The 21962-nt window shown below is 39.7% G+C and overlaps 1 protein-coding gene across 11 annotated transcripts in view; it reads left to right on the top strand.

The window, feature by feature from the left end:
• The window catches only part of FHOD3 (formin homology 2 domain containing 3), a 592306-nt gene that overhangs the window by 519715 nt on the left and 50629 nt on the right, over window positions 1-21962 (top strand). For all 11 annotated transcript variants that reach the window (XM_075921655.2, XM_075921653.2, XM_075921652.2 and 8 more), the window contains 3 exons: window positions 6616-6798; window positions 10082-10201; window positions 11075-11236. In XM_075921655.2, the coding sequence (XP_075777770.2) occupies window positions 6616-6798; window positions 10082-10201; window positions 11075-11236 (465 nt within the window). The remainder of the gene's footprint in view (window positions 1-6615; window positions 6799-10081; window positions 10202-11074; window positions 11237-21962) is intronic.

The following is a 21962-nucleotide window of genomic DNA, read 5'->3' as shown; positions in this document are numbered from 1 at the left end:
CCAGCCTCTGACAAACAAAGGCCAAGGACACCATTGTATCCCCGATAGGATACAGAGTGGGAGAAGGGGTACAGAGTGGGAGAAGGGGTACCTTGACATCAGTGTCCCTCTTCTCCCTTCCTTAAACAGAAAGCAGGAAGCTTCTGAGGAAACAGTTTCAAGGCAAAGGGACGGAAATGCGCACCAGTGTGAGGAGGAGCAGCTGAAGTGCCTTCACTTGACAACTTCTTGACCAAACTGGGTAGGATCACCTGTCTGAAGCTCCAGAATCTACCAGTAGATCCGGATCTACTGGTTGGTGACTACTGGGTTAATCAAACTCTTCACAGCCTGCCTCGAAATGGTAATGAGATGGATGAATTGGAAGAGTGGAATCAACATCAATGAAGAATTAAACCATCTTAGATTCATGGATGATATTGTGTTGATAGCTAAAAATAAAATCAAACTACAGAAAATGCTATGAGAACTCAACACAAAAAGTGGCCAAGTCTCAGCCTGAAAATTAACCACTCCAAACCTACATTTAAGGTCTAACAACTTGTTTAAAATCCAAATAACAATCAAGATAGAACAAATAGAAGAAGTTGAGCAATACACCTATTTGGCCGAGAAATAAATGTGCCAAAATCAGGAAGGTGAACTCTTGTAGAGAAAGACAGCAGGTTTGTGTTCATTTAGTTCTATCCTGGATGTCCTCCATGGAAAAAATCCACCAGGCTCTTCAACTCAACAGCACTGTCAGCAATATAGTATAGCAGCCACGCATGGATAGAGACAAAGACAAAGAGAACAGCGCCTGTGTGTCATGAAGAGGGCAGTGGAAAGAAAAATTCTGGTAATTTCAATCCATGACTGAGTCCCTAGTAAAGTAATCCGATAACAGAGTAGAGTGCAGGAGGTTGGTGTTGAGAGCAAATATAGTAAAATGTGAGGGGCTGGACACATAGGGTATATCTAGACTACATGGCTCCGTTGATGGAGCCACGTAGATGAATTTACTAGACATAGCAAAATGAAGCGGCAATTTAAATAATCGCCACTTCATTTACATGAAACAAGGTTTACCGGAGCGGTCAAGAAAGGCTTCCCTTCTTGACTGCGGCGCATCTAGACTGCCCCGCTGTGCCAATCAGCTGATTGTCAGCACAGCGCAGTGACCATTTTGATGTAAATGAAGCAGTGATTATTTAAATCGCCGCTTCATTTTGCTATGTCTAGTAAACTTATCTACATGTCTCTGTTGCTGGAGCCATGTAGTCTAAACATACCCATAGTGAGGTTCACTGACAATTGGACTGCAGCTGGTACCCATGAAAGAAGAGTGCTCTATTTCGAAATAAGTGCTGTTTAGACAGCTCCAAAACTCGAAATACACTATTTTGAAATAAGGTACGCAATTGATTTAGCTCAATTTGCCTAGCTTATTTTGAGTTAAGCCCTGCTGTGTAGACATACCCAATATGGCCAATCAAGTTTGAACTACTTTTAGAGCAAGTACTACTTATTCATTGTAAGTGAGAGTGGCAGTCTTGCGCTCTTTATGAAATAAGCAAAAAAATCAGTGTAAGGTATTTTCTATGTGTGCCTAGTATGGATTTTAACAGATTCATCTGAAGGAAAAATCAAAAAAGAAAGTCAGCCACAATACTTATTGCTAGTCATCCTCAATGAGGGCAGTTAATCTGCTTGTAAAGTACTACTTGTTATGAGTAAGGACAGCAGAATCAGGCCCAAATTGAGCACTTCAAGAGTCTTGCATTGTGCATATAAGCATGAGTAATTTAGCTGAGTGGAAAGTGGATGGAAGGGGTTGAGATAAGCTACTGTGCCCTTTATGAAATATAGAAGCACTGTGTGCATGTGTGTTTATCTAAGATTCTAGGAAATAATGTATGATGTTATATCAGTTGTATATTGGTAGTTTTAGACTTTATCGGGTTAAAATTACTTGAAATTAAAGATGGGGGCAAAACATTCAAAAGTGCCTATGTCCCATTTTCAAACTCAAATAAATCGTGTCTTAAAAAATGATTAGGGTACATAGGAATGTAACTTTAAATTTAAATTCAATAAATAGTTGAAGAAACAAACCAATTTGAGTGAAACACATGAATGAAACAGATGATTTCTAAATATCACTAGCATTATGAAGTATTTTGGATACAGTTCCTTTTCTTTGAAATTGAATATGGTTTTGAGAATCTAAATCAAATAAAATAAATTCAGACGGTCGTAGTCATTATAGGTAGATTTCTGGACTTACCCCCCTAAATTATGTAAGTTGTTGATCTGGTTGGTTAATGGCTATTGGAAAGGCAAAAGAGCCTGTGAAATAATGGGTAAAATGTCAGAAAATATATATTTGGCTAGGAAATTCCTAGATGCAAGAAGAGACTAAGAACTTTATGAAGCATTCTCATCAGAAACTTTGGAATGACTCAACCTAGAAGAGTAATGGTTTTGTAATATATCTTTCCCCCATTTCCCCTACCCACAGAGTTCCAGCAATTGACAGTGTCCAAAGAAAAGGACCTATTGGGGTTATTTTAAGCTCAAATACTAATCAGTACCATGATCTCATATGAACCAGAGGGCCAAAAATAATCTTTTGTATCCATAAAAATGCTACTTTAGTGGACAGATCTTTCTCCAAAGTCATGCACTGTGGGCCAAAGGATTACGGGGGTATGTGTGGGTATGGAATCTGTAGTTTATACTAGACCAGGATATCCCCCTCCAGCAGTAAATATATGAGCCTATGAGTTTTGGTAAGCTTTTCCTTGCTCTCTACCCAAAGAGGGCATTATTGGGTATTATGAGATAATGACTAAGTTCAAAGCTGGTTAGGATCTACTGGTGGAAACAAAGAGGTAGTGAGTTGTTAAGATGTGCCAATAACCTGCTGTCCCACTGTGTTTTTATGCCGTTTTTATCGATGATGTGTAAGAAAAATAATAATAAGCTGGCAGATGGTAGACTCATCAATCTTCAATACTAAACGGATGGTTTAAATTAGTCATAGAGTGAAAAACAAAACATAAGAACATTTTATTGCTTTTTCAGGAAGGCACAAGGAAGGTCATAATCAGCAGGGTAAAAATGACTGCTAGAATAGATTAAAAGTATTGTGAAAAGCCTCTTATTATTATGGCTTTGATTCAACCTTTTTCAGCTAGCATGAGATACAATCAGAGCTGCTGCTGACTATCAGGGCAATAATTCAATGGAAGGGATGATCCTTGAAGCTTCCTCTACTAATAAGGTGTTTGGATTTGCTTTTCCTTTTTCACATACCATATGTACTTGCCTAGCAGCAAAGCAGAGTAGCAGTGCATAGACTGAATGCTCTGTCAGCTCTGTCTGGCCTGCTGTATTTACACAAAGCTCAGGGACCAGGCGAGTCCCTTTGGAAATACATCTTACTGCTTCAATGCAATACTCTAAAATACCCTAAGGCTTCTGAAAAATCCATACATTGAGAATGCTTTATAAGAATAAGGAAGTAGGACGGAGGATCCTTGTGTATTGGGCAAAATCCTGGAGCCTGGTTTATTTGCAGGGGGTAATTAAGGGTATTGCAACTACCAAAGTGTCTTCCCTTCTGAGACCAAAATGTATCAGCAGCATGTGTACCTCTATCATGTTGCTAAATCGGTCATATATGAATGTTAAAATAATCCCAATTTCAAACTATCCTGGCTCTTCCATTTAGCCTCAGAAAGCCACTGAAATTTGTAATCTACGTGCTGGGGAGTTATTGAGGAGTTCTCCTGATGTACCATTTAGGATTTTTCTCTCATCTGTCTGTACTAATCTCTCTAATCAGTCCCTCATTTTGTCCGATCTCTTTGCGTGTTTACAAAGTACCCATTGCAGTAGCCTCTGCAATGGGTACTTTGAGAAGTGCTCTGAAACAATTCAGTTCTCAGCTCTGGTCCAGATAATCAATGTGATCTTGTAAAACTGATTATAGATAGACCATAAAAACAAATAAAAAAATCATATTGATGTCAGTAAAAGAAGGCTGTCTTCAGTAAGTGCATGCAACAGTAATTTCAAGCCATTTTCAGGATATGTGTCAGGAAACACAGATATGTCTTAGAATTCAAAGGAGGGGCAATGGATTCATTTGTATTTTACAATGGGATCATATACATTCCAGGACAAAAATTGCACACCCTTATTATCACCTGGATCATTTTTCTTTGGATAGCATATCTCCTCCATCTCCTAAGGCTGATTATTTTCTCTCTTAGGGTATGTCTACACTACCCTCCTAGTTCGAACTAGGAGGGTAATGTATGCATACCGCACTTGCTAATGAAGCCCGGGATTTGAATTTCCCGGGCTTCATTAGCATAAGCGGGGAGCCGCCATTTTTAAATCCCCGCTGCTTCGAACCCCGTGTAGCGCGGCTACACGGGGCTCGAACTAGGTAGTTCGGACTAGGGTGCCTATTCCGAACTACCGGTACACCTCGTTTCACGAGGAGTAACGGTAGTTCGGAATAGGACCCTAGTCCGAACTACCTAGTTCGAGCCCCGTGTAGCCGCGCTACACGGGGTTCGAAGCAGCGGGGATTTAAAAATGGCGGCTCCCCGCTTATGCTAATGAAGCCCGGGAAATTCAAATCCCGGGCTTCATTAGCAAGTGCGGTATGCATACATTACCCCGCTAGTTCGAACTAGTAGTGTAGACATACCCCCAGATTGTAAGATCTCTAGTGTAGGGAACCCCACCTGTAGTGCAATATAAACACGATGTAATAATGACCGGGGGAAAAAGAAGCACAGAAATTGAATTCTAGATTATCCCTCCTCTGTTCCAATGAATGAAAATAGACTAAATGATTCCAGTTCCTGACTGAAATGAGTACAGACTTTATGCTTCCCATCTGCATATCACAGGTGAAAACCAGACTGTTTTTGTTATTTGTATAGTATAACAGAAACACTGAGTTAAATGGAAAGGTAACATGATATGTTCAAAGCTAAAAGGTTGAAAATGCTTCTTTATGTAGAATTCACTGATGTGGGAAGATGGTCATGTGGACAAATACTGTGGGCTGAATTTGAATTGATTAAATATTTTGATGGATCAAAGGTCATTCTTTACCTGGTGGAGTATACTCGGATGCAACAGTAGGGGAGGGAGCAGGTAGCCTTTGAACCTCAGACACTGGCCACTGCTGGACCAAGATACTAGAATTTAATGAATCAGTGGTGTAATCTGGTATGGCAGATCCTGTGTTTCTTTTACTTTTTCACCACTCCAGAATTGATTCAGACATTGGAAAGGACTATAGGAAAAGCCTAGTGTTATTTCCAATGAGTGAACATAGCTCGTTGAAAACTTACCATGCCACTTTCAATGAGGCAACGTTCAACAGGTCACAGGTCCTGACTTATTTGATGTTTTTATGTTCTGAGGGGTTTTTTTCATTTTAAAAATGCATTTAGTTATTTAAAAATTCGTTATGAAGCAAAATCTTATTTCCAACTGCGACCCTGGAGAGCAAGCAGATGGGAAGTTCCCACATGCAAACAAGCACATAAAATCCATGGTTTAAAAGGAAAACGCATGTTTCTGAACAAATACTGACAGCAGCAAATGAGCATATTGAAATCCTCTTTCATCAGCACTATAAACCTGTCAGATAAACATAATAGTGGGCCCCATGTTATGCAGTGAATACCTTTAATTAAAATTTTAACAACCTCTCCTTATTGAGTAATTGTCTTAAATACAGGTGATATTTCTAGGACTGAACTACATATGCTGAAATAGTGTTGACACATTACATGGCAATAAACATATAGGATAGGAGTAGGGAGGGATAATTGTCCTTTCAATATCATGCATTTTATGCAGTTGAGCTACCCATCTCACTGTCATCCAGAAATGGTTTGGCATCTGGGCACTTTCATTCCTATCTATAGACATGCAAAATGTTTCCATTTAAAAAGGATTTTCATGGTACATTGCTCAAAAAAATATATCTTCACTTATACTTAGTATCTGAATTATTTTGTGTTCTAAATTGACTATTAGATCATCTCATCTGACATCATGTATAAATAAGCCGAAGAATTTCACCCAGTTGCCCCTGAACTGAGCCCAATAATTTCCATTTTACTAAAGCATATCTTCCAGAAAGGCATCAAGACTTGATCTGAAAATCCCAGGAGATGGACAATCTACAATGTGTCCTTTTACTTTGTTCCAATGGATAATCACTCCCATTCCATAAAAATAAAAGAAATAATAAGGAATTTTGATTACAATTTTAGACCTATTACATCTGCTCAAAATTGTCTTGTAATGGTTTAGGTTTCCTGTGCAGGTTTTGTGCTGCTTATAATCAGAGCACAATTCTGCTCTCACAGCTATTTAAGTCAGAAATCCCATCAACACTAAGTAAATCCTGTGTCGAGCCTTCAGTATGATACTTAGTAGTACTTGTAACTTGCCTGGGGGGGAAAAAGAGGGTATCCAAATATATGCTGTATAAATTTACCATTCTGCCTTTTCCTTTCCTCCATGAAAAAGAGGCTTGAAATCATTACTCTTCTACATCTTATTAAAAATAACGTCTTTTGTATTTCTTTCTAGAAAATTTTAACTATGATTCCCACAGAAGAAGAGAAACAGAAGATCCAGGAGGCCCAGATGGCAAACCCTGACATCCCCCTGGGTAGTGCAGAGCAGTTTCTTCTCACTCTCTCCTCCATCAGTGAGCTCTCTGCTAGACTCCAGCTCTGGGCCTTCAAAATGGATTATGAAGTAGTGGAAAAGGTAAACCTCCTAGTCAGAGGACAGGCAATTTCAAGTCCTTATTTCAGCTTGTTCGATCTTTATTATTACGTGACTGGGTATTGTGTATGAATTATTTTTAGCTTTTGTTTTGGTGGCCAACTGAAGATGGGGTGGATGCAGAGGAAACATTTTAGCTCTTTTTTACACAAATAGTTACCAGTTATGTCTTCCTTCCTCTAATTAGGTGATAATGAGTTAAGAACAATGTATTTCCTGGAGGTGAGGGCCCAGTCTTTGCTCACTTCTTACCTAGATATTAATTGGGCAAAAAACAAGTGGAAGTTTTGCCTACGTGAAGACTTAGTGTAACAGGATCTAACTGCTTCTAACCAGTGAAGAGGATTAATCATTATATTTATTCACTGGTTAATGGATAAGATCCCTGGGACCCTTCAAAATTGTTATTGCTATTGTAAATTACTGAACATAAAAAAAACCATGATTGTCTTTCAGATTTTTTCTAATTTTGCTCATTAACAGAATTACTTGGATATAGGCACAACATTGCTGCACTTGTGGATGTGCACTATTCATTCAAAAAGCCATAGAAATATTTTGTGAATTGTTTCTGCAAGCTGATGCAATCTGCAGGGTAGATTATTGATGAGGAAGACTCAACATTGTTTGGGTGATTTTATACATTGGTAACTTTCAAAAAGTTTTTTTATTTGATGCTTTGGTAATATTTGAAACCCCTATGACTGGGGCTCTCTGGTCCAGCAACATCTGTGGTCCTGTCAGGGAGTTGCTGACCAGAGAGTCTTGGATCACAGAGGTTCAACCTGTACTTTACTTTCATTGATATTATACTTAGAATAAGCTTGATCCTTGATCTGAGGCCTAGTCAGTAGTAGCTCAGTCAATACAAAACCTCTATTTCCCTGTTGAGCTTTATGATTTCCCATGCTGAAAAGAAATGCAAGAAACAATGTATTAGAATGCAGATTTGCCCTTGGATTTTGCAAATTTCCTCCCGTTAAGGATTTTCCTCCTTACGCATTTTTAAAAGATGCTCTTCTGCTGAACTTAGCACTTTAGTTTCTAGACCCAAATTTCATCAGAAATTAGAGTTTGGCTGTTTCTATATCATATTCTCTACTTCCTGATTTTTTATCCAGTTTTATCACATTTGAGCCACAGTAATTCTGCTATTTTTGATATCTGTGTGCATCTATTTACATAGTAAATTCTTAATGGGAGAGACCGTCTATTACACTATTTGTACAGTGCCTAGCACAGAGGAGCCCTGTTCTTCTTGGCCTATAGGCACTACCTATATGCAAATAATAATAAATAAGAATAATCAGCAGATGTATATAAAGAATTCTAAAATGATACAATTTACACGTGACTTGGCTGGATGAAAATGTACATTAATTTTACTGAGGCAGACTTTCTCTGTCTAACACAATCTTGTGAGGAACTACCTTTTTTTATCTAGCCCAGTATTAAGTAAGTGACTCCATTTTAAGACTTATCTATACACACATACATGCTGAACTTACATCAGTTTTTAAAACAAGTTAGTTAAACCTGTGAACGTCCCTGAGTTTAAAAATGCACTGTATTGGTTTAGCTTATTTCCATTATTTGCCAAATAAAGCTAACTCAATATAAGATTGAACCAGTTTAAACCAGTGTCCACATAGAGGTTTGTCCAGTTTAACTAAATCAATTTTGGGGGGGGGGGGCTGGTCTACACTTAGTTCAAGATAATTATGTTGGCTGGGGGTGTGAAAAAAGATCACAACACTGAGCACAATAGTTAGCCAACCAAACCCTCAGCGTAGGTTCAGCCAAGTCAACAGAAAAATGCTTCCACTTGCATAGCTAGCTACTACTGCTTGAGGAAGTTGTGTTCCTACAGTAATGGGAAAAAAACTCTTCCATCAGAAAATGGCTGTCTTCACTTGGGGGATTATTCTGGCATAGCTACATTGTCCTAGTCACCATAACGTAGACATACATTTAAACTGGTGCAAGATTTGTATGTGTTTGTGCGTGTAGGCAATATCTTAGACTTCCTTACACTCATATTCTGATGTGTAAATTACATCATCTCTGAATTTGTTCGCCCCTGCCAATATGTCTAATATGAAATGTCCAACACTCCTTTTTCTTTTGATTTACACAAAATGGTAATACATAATGACTGTTAATGCATAGTCTCTTGAAGCTCCCTACACATGTTTATGATAAAATATCCCCATAATCTGTAAATAACCCATCATGTGTCCTCTAGGCAGAGATGGTCTCAATTGTTTCACTACTCAGCCTGAAGTACCGAGGCTTACTTTTGGCTCCTCGGATCATAAACAGAGTAATAATTTGGAGAAAGAGTGCTGGTTATTAGATGACTGAGATTAAATTTCCTGATAGAAAGGATTGAGAACTGTATGTACCTTATTGTATGTATAAAGTAAACAGCCCCTGGCCATACATAAATAAGCTCATTTATTTCAGTTACTGTCTCTTTCTGCCTTTGAACTATATAATGTAATCCATTTCCTGAGATAGTGAAGCACAATTTATGTTTGTAAGTCTCTCAATCTATATACTTGCTCACAGATAACTAGCATGTTAGTTATAGGAGGCACATTAAGAGTTTGCAAGTTAAATGGTTAAAATCAGAGGATCAGTTTCGTAAATCTTGACATTGCAGTGGGTTTTTTTTTTAGTCTTAAAGTAACAGACTGATCTACAGAAGTAGTCACATCTGCATCTCAGAGGTGGCCACCGTTTGTAGGGACCTGTAGAGGCAGATCAAAGACATCAAGGGCAGGGGACTGGACTCGATGACCTCTCGAGGGCCCTTCCAGTCCTAATATTCTATGATTCTATGATCAAGTTACCAAGTATTCTAGGTTTTCTTTGCTCTTGAAAGATCACGAAAGTTCAAATTTAGACCTTTCATTAATGGAGATTTTTACATCTCTAAATTAAACACAGCAGCCTTCTGCAGTGGGAGCTTCTCCTGTTTGCAATCCATAACATCCCTGTGACAAGGACACCAATTGCTTACATGAATAAGCAACTTCACGAACTTTACGAATATTTATCTTCTGGGGTTTTTATGTGATTTAGTAGCTGCAGCAAGGAAGCAAGCCAGCACCACACAACTGCCTCCCCTCTGCAGGGTCACTGTTCAGAACTTTTGTAACAATTAATCTAAAGCATAGAATTAGGACAGAAGGATCTATGAGAACCTACAGTCTTTGTTTTGTTTTGTTTTGTTTTTTGTTTTGTTTTGTTTTAATAACAGGAAGTTGCAGAACCACTGTTAGACCTGAAGGAAGGAATGGACCAGCTGGAGCATAATAAAACCTTAGGATTTATCCTTTCTACTTTACTAGCCATTGGGAACTTTCTAAATGGAACCAATGTAAGCTTTTGTCACCCTATTATTTTATCACTGTTATCACAGATTTTCCTCATGAACTTCTGTATCTTGTGTTACGTTTTTTACCCAGTAAATATGTGTTTCTAACACGTACACAGAATTAAAAAAACAAAACTTACATTGTATGTTTCATGAATACTATTTTCCCACTTCCAAATAAGCTCAGAGAGATTTGGGATCAGGCACTGTTCACGCACCAGTTTGATGCCAATGTAACTCCATTGACCACAGTCAGGTCATTTTTGATTCACACTACAAGAATCACCACTTTGTTCTTTTCATTGAAAAATGAAATGGTCTAGATATCTACTGACTCTTCAGAAGAATGTAAAATGGTGTCAGCAAGATTCATGTAGTCTTCCTGCTTTAGTATTATTTTAAAAGAGAATACTCTTCTTCCCCTCACTCCTCACACAGGCTGTGTCTACACTGGCATCCCTTCCGGAAAAGGGATGCTAATGTAGCACGTTGGAATAGGCAAATCCGCAGGGGATTTAAATATCCCCCACGGTATTTGCATTAACATGGCTGCCGCTTTTTTCCAGCTTGGAGATAAGCTGTAGAAAAGCGCCAGTCTAGACGTGATTCTCCGGAAAATAAAGCCTTTTCCGGAGGATCTCTTATTCCTACTTTCAAAAAAAGCGGCAGCCATGTTAATGCAAATACCGCGGGGGATATTTAAATCCCCAGCAGATTTGCCTATTCCAACGTGCTACATTAGCATCCCTTTTCCGGAAGGGATGCCAGTGTAGACACAGCCACATTGTATATCTTACTAAAATGTTTTCTTTGAGGAGATCTGCATGGACAAAATAAACTTAACTATTTTTTTAAAAAATTTCCTCTTCTACACAGGCCAAAGCTTTTGAGTTAAGCTACCTCGAGAAGGTTCCAGAAGTCAAGGACACAGTGCATAAGCAGTCGCTCCTGCACCATGTCTGCACTATGGTGGTGGAAAAATTCCCAGACAGCACAGATCTCTATTCAGAAATCGGGGCCATCACTAGGTCAGCCAAGGTATGTCTGAAAACAAAAGAAGAAAAGCTCCTTGCATTTGCTACAGATGACGGATCTTATCAGTCTCTGTGAGAAACAAAAACGTTTTAAATGTAACATAGAAGTATTTGCTTTTATTTTTTTTCATTCCTCCTCACAATGATTCTTATGCATGTGGATTTGTCATGTCACTTTTATGGAATTTTAAAGGTACCGGTACTCTGCTCTTTCTGGCTGTATCTTTGTCTACCTGTCAGGCAGCAAGCATGCTACTACATCATCCATAAACTTGAAACAAATTCACAGTCTTTATTGTGTTTTGATACAACTATCAACAGTTATTTTAGAAATCACTGAAGCTGTCATTATCTATATGTTATTGTTACTACAGAAATTATGCAAAAGCAACAAGGAGTCCTGTGGCACCTTGTAGACTAACAGATGTATTGGAGCATAAGCGTTCATGGGCAAAGACCCACTTCATCAGATGCATCTGACAAGGTGGGTCTTTGCCCACGAAAGCTTATGCTCCAACACATCTGTTAGTCTATAAGGGTATGTCTACACTACCCCGCTAGTTCGAACTAGCGGGGTAATGTAGGCATACCGCAATTGCAAATGAAGCCCGGGATTTGAATTTCCCGGGCTTCATTTGCATAAGCGGGGCGCCGCCATTTTTAAATCCTCGCTCGTTCGAACCCCGTGCCGCGCGGCTACACGCGGCACGAACTAGGTAGTTTGAACTAGGCTTCCTAGTTCGAACTATCGTTACTCCTCATTCCACGGCACGGGGTTCGAACGAGCGGGGATTTAAAAATGGCGGCGCCCCGCTTATGCAAATGAAGCCCGGGAAATTCAAATCCCGGGCTTCATTTGCAATTGCGGTATGCCTACATTACCCCGCTAGTTCGAACTAGCAGGGTAGTGTAGACATACCCTAAGGTGCCACAGGACTCCTTGTCGCTTTTGCAGATCTAGACTAAAACTACCCTTCTGATACAGAAATTATAGATGTAACCATGTGATTTTTTCCTTATTTACTTTCAGGCTAGTATTTGATTTTATTGATATCACCCAGTGTTTATTTTTTGATGTTGAGGACACTATTTTCTTAAGTAAATATGTTGATTTAATTATGTCAAACTCATCAAGAGACCAAGATAAACTGTTTGTTTTTTCTTTTTCTTTTAAAACAACTAACTGTTTCAGAAGGGTTTTAGAGAACCAAGGTGGATGAGGTAATGTCTTTTATTGGACCAGCTTCTGTAAGTGAGAGAGAGAAGCTTTCGAACTTACACAGAGCTCTTCATCAGATCTGGGGAATGTTCTGACAGGTTATGTCTACATGGGGATTAAATAACCTGCAGCTTGTTTGGGTCCGCTGACTTGTACTCACAGGGCTCAGGCTCTGGGTCTGAAAACGGGTCATGTTAGATATTCAGGCTCGAGAGCCCAAGTTCTGGAACCCGATGAAGATCAACAGGCTCGTGAACGTGGAGGTGAGGGGGCATTGTTCTGGGCCCCAATGATTCTAAAGAGACCAGGGTGCCTGGTTCCCATTGAATTGGCATCAGAGTGCTGCGCTGCCACTCCACGTAGAGCTGAGCACTGGTGGGAGTGCATGCTATGGGGAGGGCCTGCTCCTTCTGGGGCACAGCATTGGGCCCCGCACACACCTAGCTGTAGGACCCATGGTGGCCGTCAGCCCGCTGAGGGTCAGAGGCCCTGAGTTCAGCACCTGGCCTGAACCTGAATGTCTCCACAACAACTTTAAGACTTGCAGCTTGAACCCTTTGAGTACAAGTCAGCTGATCCAGGCTAGCTGGAGTCATTCCACATGGCTTTAATCCCCATATAGACATACCTAGAGTGACACAGCTAATGCAAAATTGAAATGACTGTTTAGCATAAGTCATGAACACATATTTCAAGGAAACATTCAAGGTGAAAATAGTCAGTTACAACCTCTCCACTCATAGTAAGTAAAGCCAAAAAAACAAAAAGCTGGGAGAGACGGGGTTAATGGGTTACAGATTGTTGTAAGAAGCTATAAATCCAGGGTGTCTGTCCTGTCCATGATTTTTAGTGTCTAGCTGATGAATGAAATTAAGTTCCCAGGCTCACCTTTTGAAATTGTCACAGGTTTGCTTTGAGGATGAAGACTGAGAGGACAGATATAAGCTGATCATTTTGTGAGAAATGTTCGCCCACAGATGATACAGTGTTTATCTTTTATCATTTGTGTGAGTTCATTAAAAATGCAGTGATTGTCTGCTTTTACCATATCGTTATTATTGGGTATTTAGTGCATGAAATACACGTTGTGATAGGCATGTGTAGAACCCTGGAGCTTGGAAGGTGTGTTGAGGGGGATGGTCATCATTGTAGCAGTGGAGATATTTCTTTAGGTTTTGCATCTGTTGTTCTTGCAGAACCAGATGCCACTTTGAGTTGGCGTGTCCTGGTCTGTGGAGTGAAGTGTCCTAGTGGTTATAGTGGTTTTAAGTGTGTTAAAGTATATATCCCAGACTTTCTCTTGACGGTGTAATCTGTGATATTTGAATGCCTGGCTGTTATCTACCTAAGATCTTAGCCCATCCATCTTCTCTCCCTCTTGGGACCAGCATGGCTACAGCAACTTCGTGCATCTTTAATTCTTTTACTGCATTTTTGTGCATCTTTTACTGATTTTGAACAGTAAAAGTGAAGGGAGTCCAAATTTGTGTGGCGCATAAGGAACTCTGCCCTGAGTCCCCCACTCTTCCAGCCCCCTGCCCTAACTCCTGCACCACTCTACACCTCCCCCCAATCCTCTGTCCTGATTCCCCCCTCCACCCCCTCCCGGCCCCCCGCGCTCTATCCCACACTTAAATGTTTTACAGGTACTGTTGTATGGCAACCTCCCTCTCCAACTCCCTGCCCTGAGGCATCCCTCTTCCCCCCTCTTTCCCCCCAGGAGGTTGTGATACGACTTTATCCGTATGAAATTATGTTACTTTCATCCCTGCATAGGGGGCTGCACAGTTGCCAGTAAGGACAAATTTAGTCTTCAGAACTTTTAGTACTGAAAGTGACATGCATGATGGAAACCATTCAACTCAACTCCCAGAGCCTAAGTTGAATTTTCTGACCTGGAAATTAGAAACAAGATATTTTACATTTTAAATTGCATGCATGGTATATGGAATCATTGGTCTACACTAGGAACTTATTCCGAAATAACACCCCCTGATCGAATTTATAAGTAGTGCAACCACACTACCAAGCCCATTATTTTTAATATAATAATATTTATATTTAAATAATGGGCCATGGTATTCGACCTCTGTAAGCCTATTTTTCACGAGGAGTAACGCTAATTCCAAAACAGTAATTTCGAAATAACGTTAGTGTGGACGCTCTGGTGACGCTAATGTAAACTTAGGCCTCCCGCTGCGCCCCAGAGTGCTTCCTGGGGCTCTAAGTCCAAGGTAACACGTCCACACTAACAGAGCCTACTTCGGACTAATTTTGATGCATCCCCTTAGTGACGATACGCTAGTTTGAATTTGTTAAATCAGGAGTTTTAAAGTCGAATTTAGTAATTTTGAAATAGTTTCCTAGTGTAGACATGGCCTGAGAGATAATCAACATGGGTATCTAGAATGCTGTTCTTACGGAATCACTTTTTATAGACATGGGAATGGGTTGGGTACTATTCTAGTATCTGGTGTATGGCAGTGGTCAATATCAGCTGTGCACACCGATGTACAATCTTCTTTTACACGATGACATGTTCTAGTTCTCCGTGATACCTTTGTTATCATGAGTTCCGCAGTCTGATTTTGCATCAAGTAGAAAGTATTTTCTTTTATCAGTTTGGAATTTGCCAACTTTCTGTTTTATTTTTATTTTACTGGCTGAATTAAGATCCCCTAATTTCTTCAGTCTTTCTTCTTCATTTTTCCATGCTCTAATTATTTTCACATCTGTGTTTGTAGCCTCTCTATATCCTTTTTTTTTTTTTTACATGGGATGAAAGACACTTAAATCAATATTCCAGGTGAGGCCCTACCTTTGATTTATATAATGGCATTTTAATATATTCCATATTATTTTCCATCCCTTTCATTAAGCACCCTGGCATTTTGTTTGGTTTTTGACTGCTGACTCATATTTTACAGTAGTCTTTATGGAACTGTCCATAATGGTGGCCAGGTGTTTCCCTGAATGGATACAGTTAATCTGGAACTCAGCAAAGTGTCTGAGTGGTTCAGATTACTCATTCTGCAGTAGATCACTTAGCATTTATCAACATTGAATTTTATTTGTCACAGTGTTGCCTATTGAATTAGTTTCATTAGATCTCTCAGGTTCTTCACAATCTTTTGAAGTTGAATAATCTAAATAAATTTCGATCATCTGCAGATTTTGCCCTCTCAGTGCTTACCCTCTTTTCCACATATTAGTCAGTGTATTAAACAACAAAAGTTCTAGTACAGACCCTTGTGACATTCAGCTTTTAATCTTGTGCCATGATGAAAATTGACTGTTTATTCCATGCTTTGTTTTCTCCCTCTTGGCTAGTTTCTGGTCAGTCACAATACTTTGCCTCACTTCACACGACTTCTTAATTTTGTGACTAGCTTTCTATGAGGGACTTTTTCAGAGGCCTTTTGAAAGTCTAAATTAATTTTATTTACTTGTTCTCGTTTATCCACTGTTTTACTGGCACATTGAAAGCCTTTGAATAGATTAGTGAGGCATGATTTATTTTTATGAAGTTGTGCTGCTTGTATCCTATCATAATCATCTAAATGCTTTATAATTATATTTTTAATATTATTTCAGCCAATTTACTAAGCTGCTCTGTCATTTCCTGGCTCAACCCTCACACCTTTTTTTTAAATACGGGTACATTTTCTACCCTCTCATCCTACAACATAGTAGCTTGTTTTAATAAGAGAATGCCTAATTTTGTGAGCAGCTCAGTCGTCTCATTCTTAAGTACCTTCAGAACTTTGGGACAAGTTCTGGGATGAGTGATTTGTTCCTTTTTAATGCATTGATTTGTTCCAATGCTTTTTCTTTGGACACTTCAATCTCTCATAGTATATCATCTTCATTACCAGAATAGAGCAGGGTCTGGGATAGGCATTTCTCTAACATCCACTGTGGGGAAAACTGATGCAAAGAATCAGAGGGGTAGCTGTGTTAGTTTGGATCTGCAAAAGCGACCAGGAGTCCTGTGGCACCTTATAGACTAACAGATGTATTGGAGCATAAGCTTTTGTGGGCAAAGACCCACTTCATCAGATGCATGTGAAATCACTACGGGTATGTCTACACTACCCCGCTAGTTCGAACTAGCGGGGGTAATGTAGTCATCCGCAGTTGCAAATGAAGCCCGGGATTTGAATTTCCCAGGCTTCATTTGCATGAAGCCGGCCAGCACCATTTTTAAATGCCGGCTAGTTCGAACCCCGTGCCGCACGGCTACACGCGGCACGGAGTATCTAGTTTGGATTAAGCTAGTTCCACGAGGCGTACAGCTAGTTCGGAAGCCTAATCCGAAGCCTAATCCGAACTAGCTACTCCGTGCCGTGTGTAGCCGCGCGGCACGGGGTTCGAACTAGCCGGCATTTAAAAATGGCGCCGGCCGGCTTCATGCAGATGAAGCCCGGGAAATTCAAATCCCGGGCTTCATTTGCAACTGCGGATGACTACATTACCCCCGCTAGTTCGAACTAGCGGGGTAGTGTAGACATACCCTTAGTGTCTCAACTTTATCCTTGTCTTCCTTAATTTCTCCCTTTCATCCTACGTGATCTGCCAGAGACATAGATTCTCCATTGGGATTCCTGCCTTTAATATACTTGAAGAATTTTGGGGGTATTTATTTTTATACTTTTAGTTACTTATTCTTTAGATTCCATCACAGGTCTTCTAGTTTTCTTCTTATGTTGACGGTCACAGTTTATTCTCCTTATTACTGGCTTCAGTAGGATTATTTAGGTTTCCAATTTCTAAAGGATCTCTTTACAGCTCAGATAACTCACTTATGCCTTGCCATTTAACTGTACTGATTTACTTTTTGTATTCCTTGCTTCTTTTTTGAGTTAAGACATAAAGGCACACTTTAAATTGTGACTCAGTTAATTACTAAAAAGATGAAAACTAGTGCTGAAGACATGAGAACTAATTCTCCAAAATCTATCATAGGCTGCATCTACACTATGGCTTTTGCCAGAAGAGGCAATGCAAATGAAGCGTGGATTAGCATTTTCTCATGCTTCATCTGCATAATCTCTTCTGGTTCATTTTTGCACAAGAGGTGCATGTTGTGAATGTTTCCTTTTTGCGCAAGATCCTTCCTCCCGGGGATTTTTGTGCAAAAAGGAAACATCCACACTGCTTGTTTTTGGGCAAAAACCTCTTGCGCAAAAACGGACCAGAAGAGATTATGCAAATGAAGCATGAGAAAATGCTAATCTGCACTTCATTTGCATTGCCTCTTCTGGCAAAAGCTGTAGTGTAGACGTAGCCATAGACTTTTATCTCTGGGCTCTGAAAGAAGTCTGTATCCTGCATTTTGGGGAAATGGAAGAAATCTTGACCTGCTTTTGCACTTTCTGAGAGTTTCTAGATCCAAAGCCATACAAAGCTGCACCCAGAATTTCATTCTGTGGTTTCCTACACTAAGTGGCCCTGTCCAAAGCAGATGATATTCTAAAAGGTCAGACAAAATCACAATTAGGGAAATTATGGCCTTAATCCTCCCCATGATGCCCAAGGTTTTCCTCTTTGTGATGTTCCTGCACATATTGTACCAGTGATGGATTACTGAATTAAGCTCTATTCCCCTTCATCTCAGCCACCACAAATCAAAGCATTAGGACATGGAAGTCTGCCAACTTCTCCTCTTCAGTGGAACAGTTGAAGAGAGCATGTGCAATCTGGTTTAGGAAAATTGACACTGAGGGTTTCACTGCAGTTTGGGCTCAAGTTCATTTATAAGCATCTTTCGAAAACTTCAAGGATACTCAAACCACAAAGATTAAACAATTTCCATCACGTAGAAAAACAGAGATATCCCTTAGCTTGGGATGAACATCATTGTGAGAATTCCCTAAATGTTATTTTTAAGAAACCCACAGCCTGGCACATCTAAAAAGAGTTGAAAAGACATGAAATAAGGCAATAAAATTCCTTGCAAAGCCTATGGCTCCTCTCCAAAGGAGCAAACAACATCGTAGTTCCCAGAAATGGTGATGAGAACACATTGGGGTGAGTGGAAACTCACTACAGCAGTCTAAAACAATACAATTCCATATTATTACCATACAAAATTGTGTAGGGCAGGACCATTGACATTTTAACCTATTGCAGTTGTGCCACGTTTTGTTTACAAAGCTATAATATCACATATAAATGAATCAATTAAATACCAGTCCTTCAGAAAAGTCTTACATAAATAAGCCTTTACAAACATGTCTTTTGTTTTTCCCTTTTAAAAAAAATCTGTTTGTCTGCTGCTGGTATTGGCCTAGTATTGATATACCTAATGCAAAGGCAGGGTTTCAGGTCGCCAGATTTTTGTGCCTCTGTCAATGCTGTTCTTCTTAATGTAACAAGATGAGGTGGTGTTTGTATTCTTTATCTTTTCTTTGGATTCCACTGATGTTAGTGGGGAAAAAAAATCCTTGTACAAATTCCCCTATCTAATCTCCATTAATTATCTCCATCCATCAGAAAGTCTAAAGGCAGCTCCATAGAGCTAACTTATAATTGTCCCATTCTTACTTATTTATAAAGTACCACAATCACAGGCTATGTTTCATTCTTCCCACAAGAATCCCAAATTACTTCGCTGATATTAGACATTGGTAGAGCAGGTGATTTTGAAGAATAAGCATGAGGAAATGGGAGAAATATACACAAGGGAGTAGCAATTACTTTCAGGAAAGAACTGCTGATTATACTGACACATACACAGGGGGGACAGGAAGTCTGCAACTAGTTGCAGAGTGAGCCAAAGGACTCATCTTGGATTTATGGGGAGAAGGGGGTGGGTGAAGCACAAATGCTTTTCTGATATCATATGGCTTTTTCTGAGAGAAATATTACCCATAGCCAGGGTGGCAATGATAGAGAAGAGAAGGGAAGGACAAATGGTGCTTCAAGCTTAGGCTCAGTGATATCTGTTCTTGTCTCTGTGCACGGAGGGGTATTTGGGTATAATACCCTTTACCATGAAAGTATATTTTGCACATGGATTTTAAGACAAAAAAAATCTATACAATTTCTGCCAAATGCAGTGCCACATATAAGGACACTAACAGTTGTTCCAGTTAGTAAAACAGGTTAGTGGGAGCAGTGTTGAAGAATTAACTGCAATATCCCAGATGGCTTCTATAACTGGGCAGGGAAGGAGAGAGAGAAAGAGAGATTGAGATGTAGGCGTTTTATCTGGAAAAAGTAAGTACCTGGTAGTATTGTTTTCATTCATTCATTCATTTGCTACATATACAATATGGTGGGGACTAATTTAGCTACAACTACTCAAAAGAGAGATGTTGGAGTCACTGTGGATAGTTCTCTGTAAACAACCACTCAGTGTGCAGCAGCAGTCAAAAAAGCAAACAGAATGTTAGGAATCGATTAAAAAGGGATAGAGAACATCTTATTGCCTCTATATAAAACCATGGTATGCCCACATCTTGAATACAGCATACAGATGTGATTGCATCATCTCAAAAAAGATATATTGGCATTGGAAAAGGTTAGAAAAGGGCAACAAAAATGATTAGGGGTTTGGAATGGATCCCATATGAAGATAGATTAAAAAGACTTGGATTTTTCATCTTAGAAAGGAGGAGACTAAGGGGGAATATGATAGAGGTCTATAAAATCAGAATTGGTGTGGAAAAAGTAAATAAGGAAAGGTTATTTACTTGTTCCCATGATATAAGAAGTAGGAGTCACCAAAGGAAATTAATAGGTCGCATGTTTAAAATAAACAAAAGGAAGTTTTTCTTTACACAGTCAACCTATGGAACTCCTTGCCAGAGGATGCTGTGAAGACTAGGACATTAACAGGGTTCAAAAAAAGCTAGATACATTCATGGAGGTTAGGTCCATCAATGGCTATTAGCCAGGATGGGTAGGAATGGTGTCCCTAGCTTCTGTTTGTCTGAAAATAGATGACAGGAGAGGGATTATGTGATGATTACCTATTGTGTTTATTCCCTCTGGGGCATCTGGCATTGGCCACTGTTAGCAGACAGGATACTGGGCTAGATGGACCTTTGGTTTGATGTATGGCCATTCTTATGTTTTTATGTTCACTAAGGGTACGTCTAGACTACATGCCTCTCTCGCCAGAGGCATGTAGATTAGGCTACCAGACATAGGAAAATGAAGCGGCGATTTAAATAATTGCCGCTTCATTTAAATTTACATGGCTGCCGCGCTGAGCCGACAAACAGCTGATCAGCTGTTTGTCGGCTCAGCGCGATAGTCTGGACACGCAGGTGGCGACATCAAAGGTATTTGTCGACCACCCAGGTTAAACCTCATCCCAGGAGGCTTACCTGGATGGTCGACAAATACCTTTGATGTCGGCACCTGCGCGTCCAGACTATCGCGCTGAGCCGACAAACAGCTGATCAGCTGTTTGTCGGCTCAGAGCAGCAGCCATGTAAATTTAAATGAAGCAGCGATTATTTAAATCGCCGCTTCATTTTACTATGCCTGGTAGCCTAATCTACATGCCTCTGGCGACAGAGGCATATAGTCTAGACGTACCCTAACAGTGCAAGTCAAATGAGTGCTCTTAGTATTAGCTGTGTCATAGAATCATACTGACCATTAAAGCAACCCAGTTAGGTTGACATCCACTGAGAAAGTGTTCCCTTTCAGTTTTCTGTTCACACAGAGGGTTTTTGTAGGATTTGTGAAGATATTGTTTAGTGTATTTATTGTAGAATTTGGAAGGTATTCAGATACAATGGTGCTGAGCACTATACAAGTAAATGAGAATAACGGGTAAGAACCAGTAAGGTTATGCAGTCTATTCATTTATTAACCAGTTACTTGCTTAGGTAATCATATTTTATAATTATTTATTAAAAATAAGTAAATAGCAAATCTACCTACCAGTTTTCTGTACCTATATTCTAAGCAAATGGAGTGCAGTAACTGCATCTTATCTTACTTTTCTCCCTACTCCTAATTAGATACAATGAATCCTGTCATGATTTACATGCCATCTCCTAAAACACAAGATTAAAAAGGTAGTGGGTAGATTTTATGTAATAGCAACTTCACAATGGTGTTTGTAAGTATGTGGGTAATGTATAACAAAACACGAGGTGCCCACCAGTGTGTGGCAATGACATATGCTTCATTAATATTGCAAGTGTTTTTCAAGGAGCCCTAATCTGACTGATCGTTGAAAGCCCTCTGTGCTCATTTCTTTCTCCCTCAATGCTCCGAACTCCCCTTGGCTCTGAACAAGGGCAGGAAGAAGAGAATGCTGGGTTCCACATCAAAACTCATCCCCGTAATTATGTGGAAATGATCTGTCTGACCAAAATTATAAACAGCTCATGCCGACCTGTGGTCTGTGGTAGAAGATACCCTATCTGTGAAGGGAGACGATAACTTTTTATGTCTGCATGTGTATCAGATTATCATTTCACTTGTGAAGTTAGAGTGAAAAATGTCACTTGTGAATGTGTTGGTTCTGGTGTTAGTAGCGCTAGAT

Source organism: Pelodiscus sinensis, chromosome 2 (genome assembly GCF_052426305.1).
Source record: "Pelodiscus sinensis isolate ZL-2025 chromosome 2, ASM5242630v1, whole genome shotgun sequence".
In the NCBI taxonomy this organism is placed as follows: Eukaryota; Metazoa; Chordata; order Testudines; family Trionychidae; genus Pelodiscus; species Pelodiscus sinensis.
This window is presented reverse-complemented; position numbering and strand designations above follow the sequence as displayed.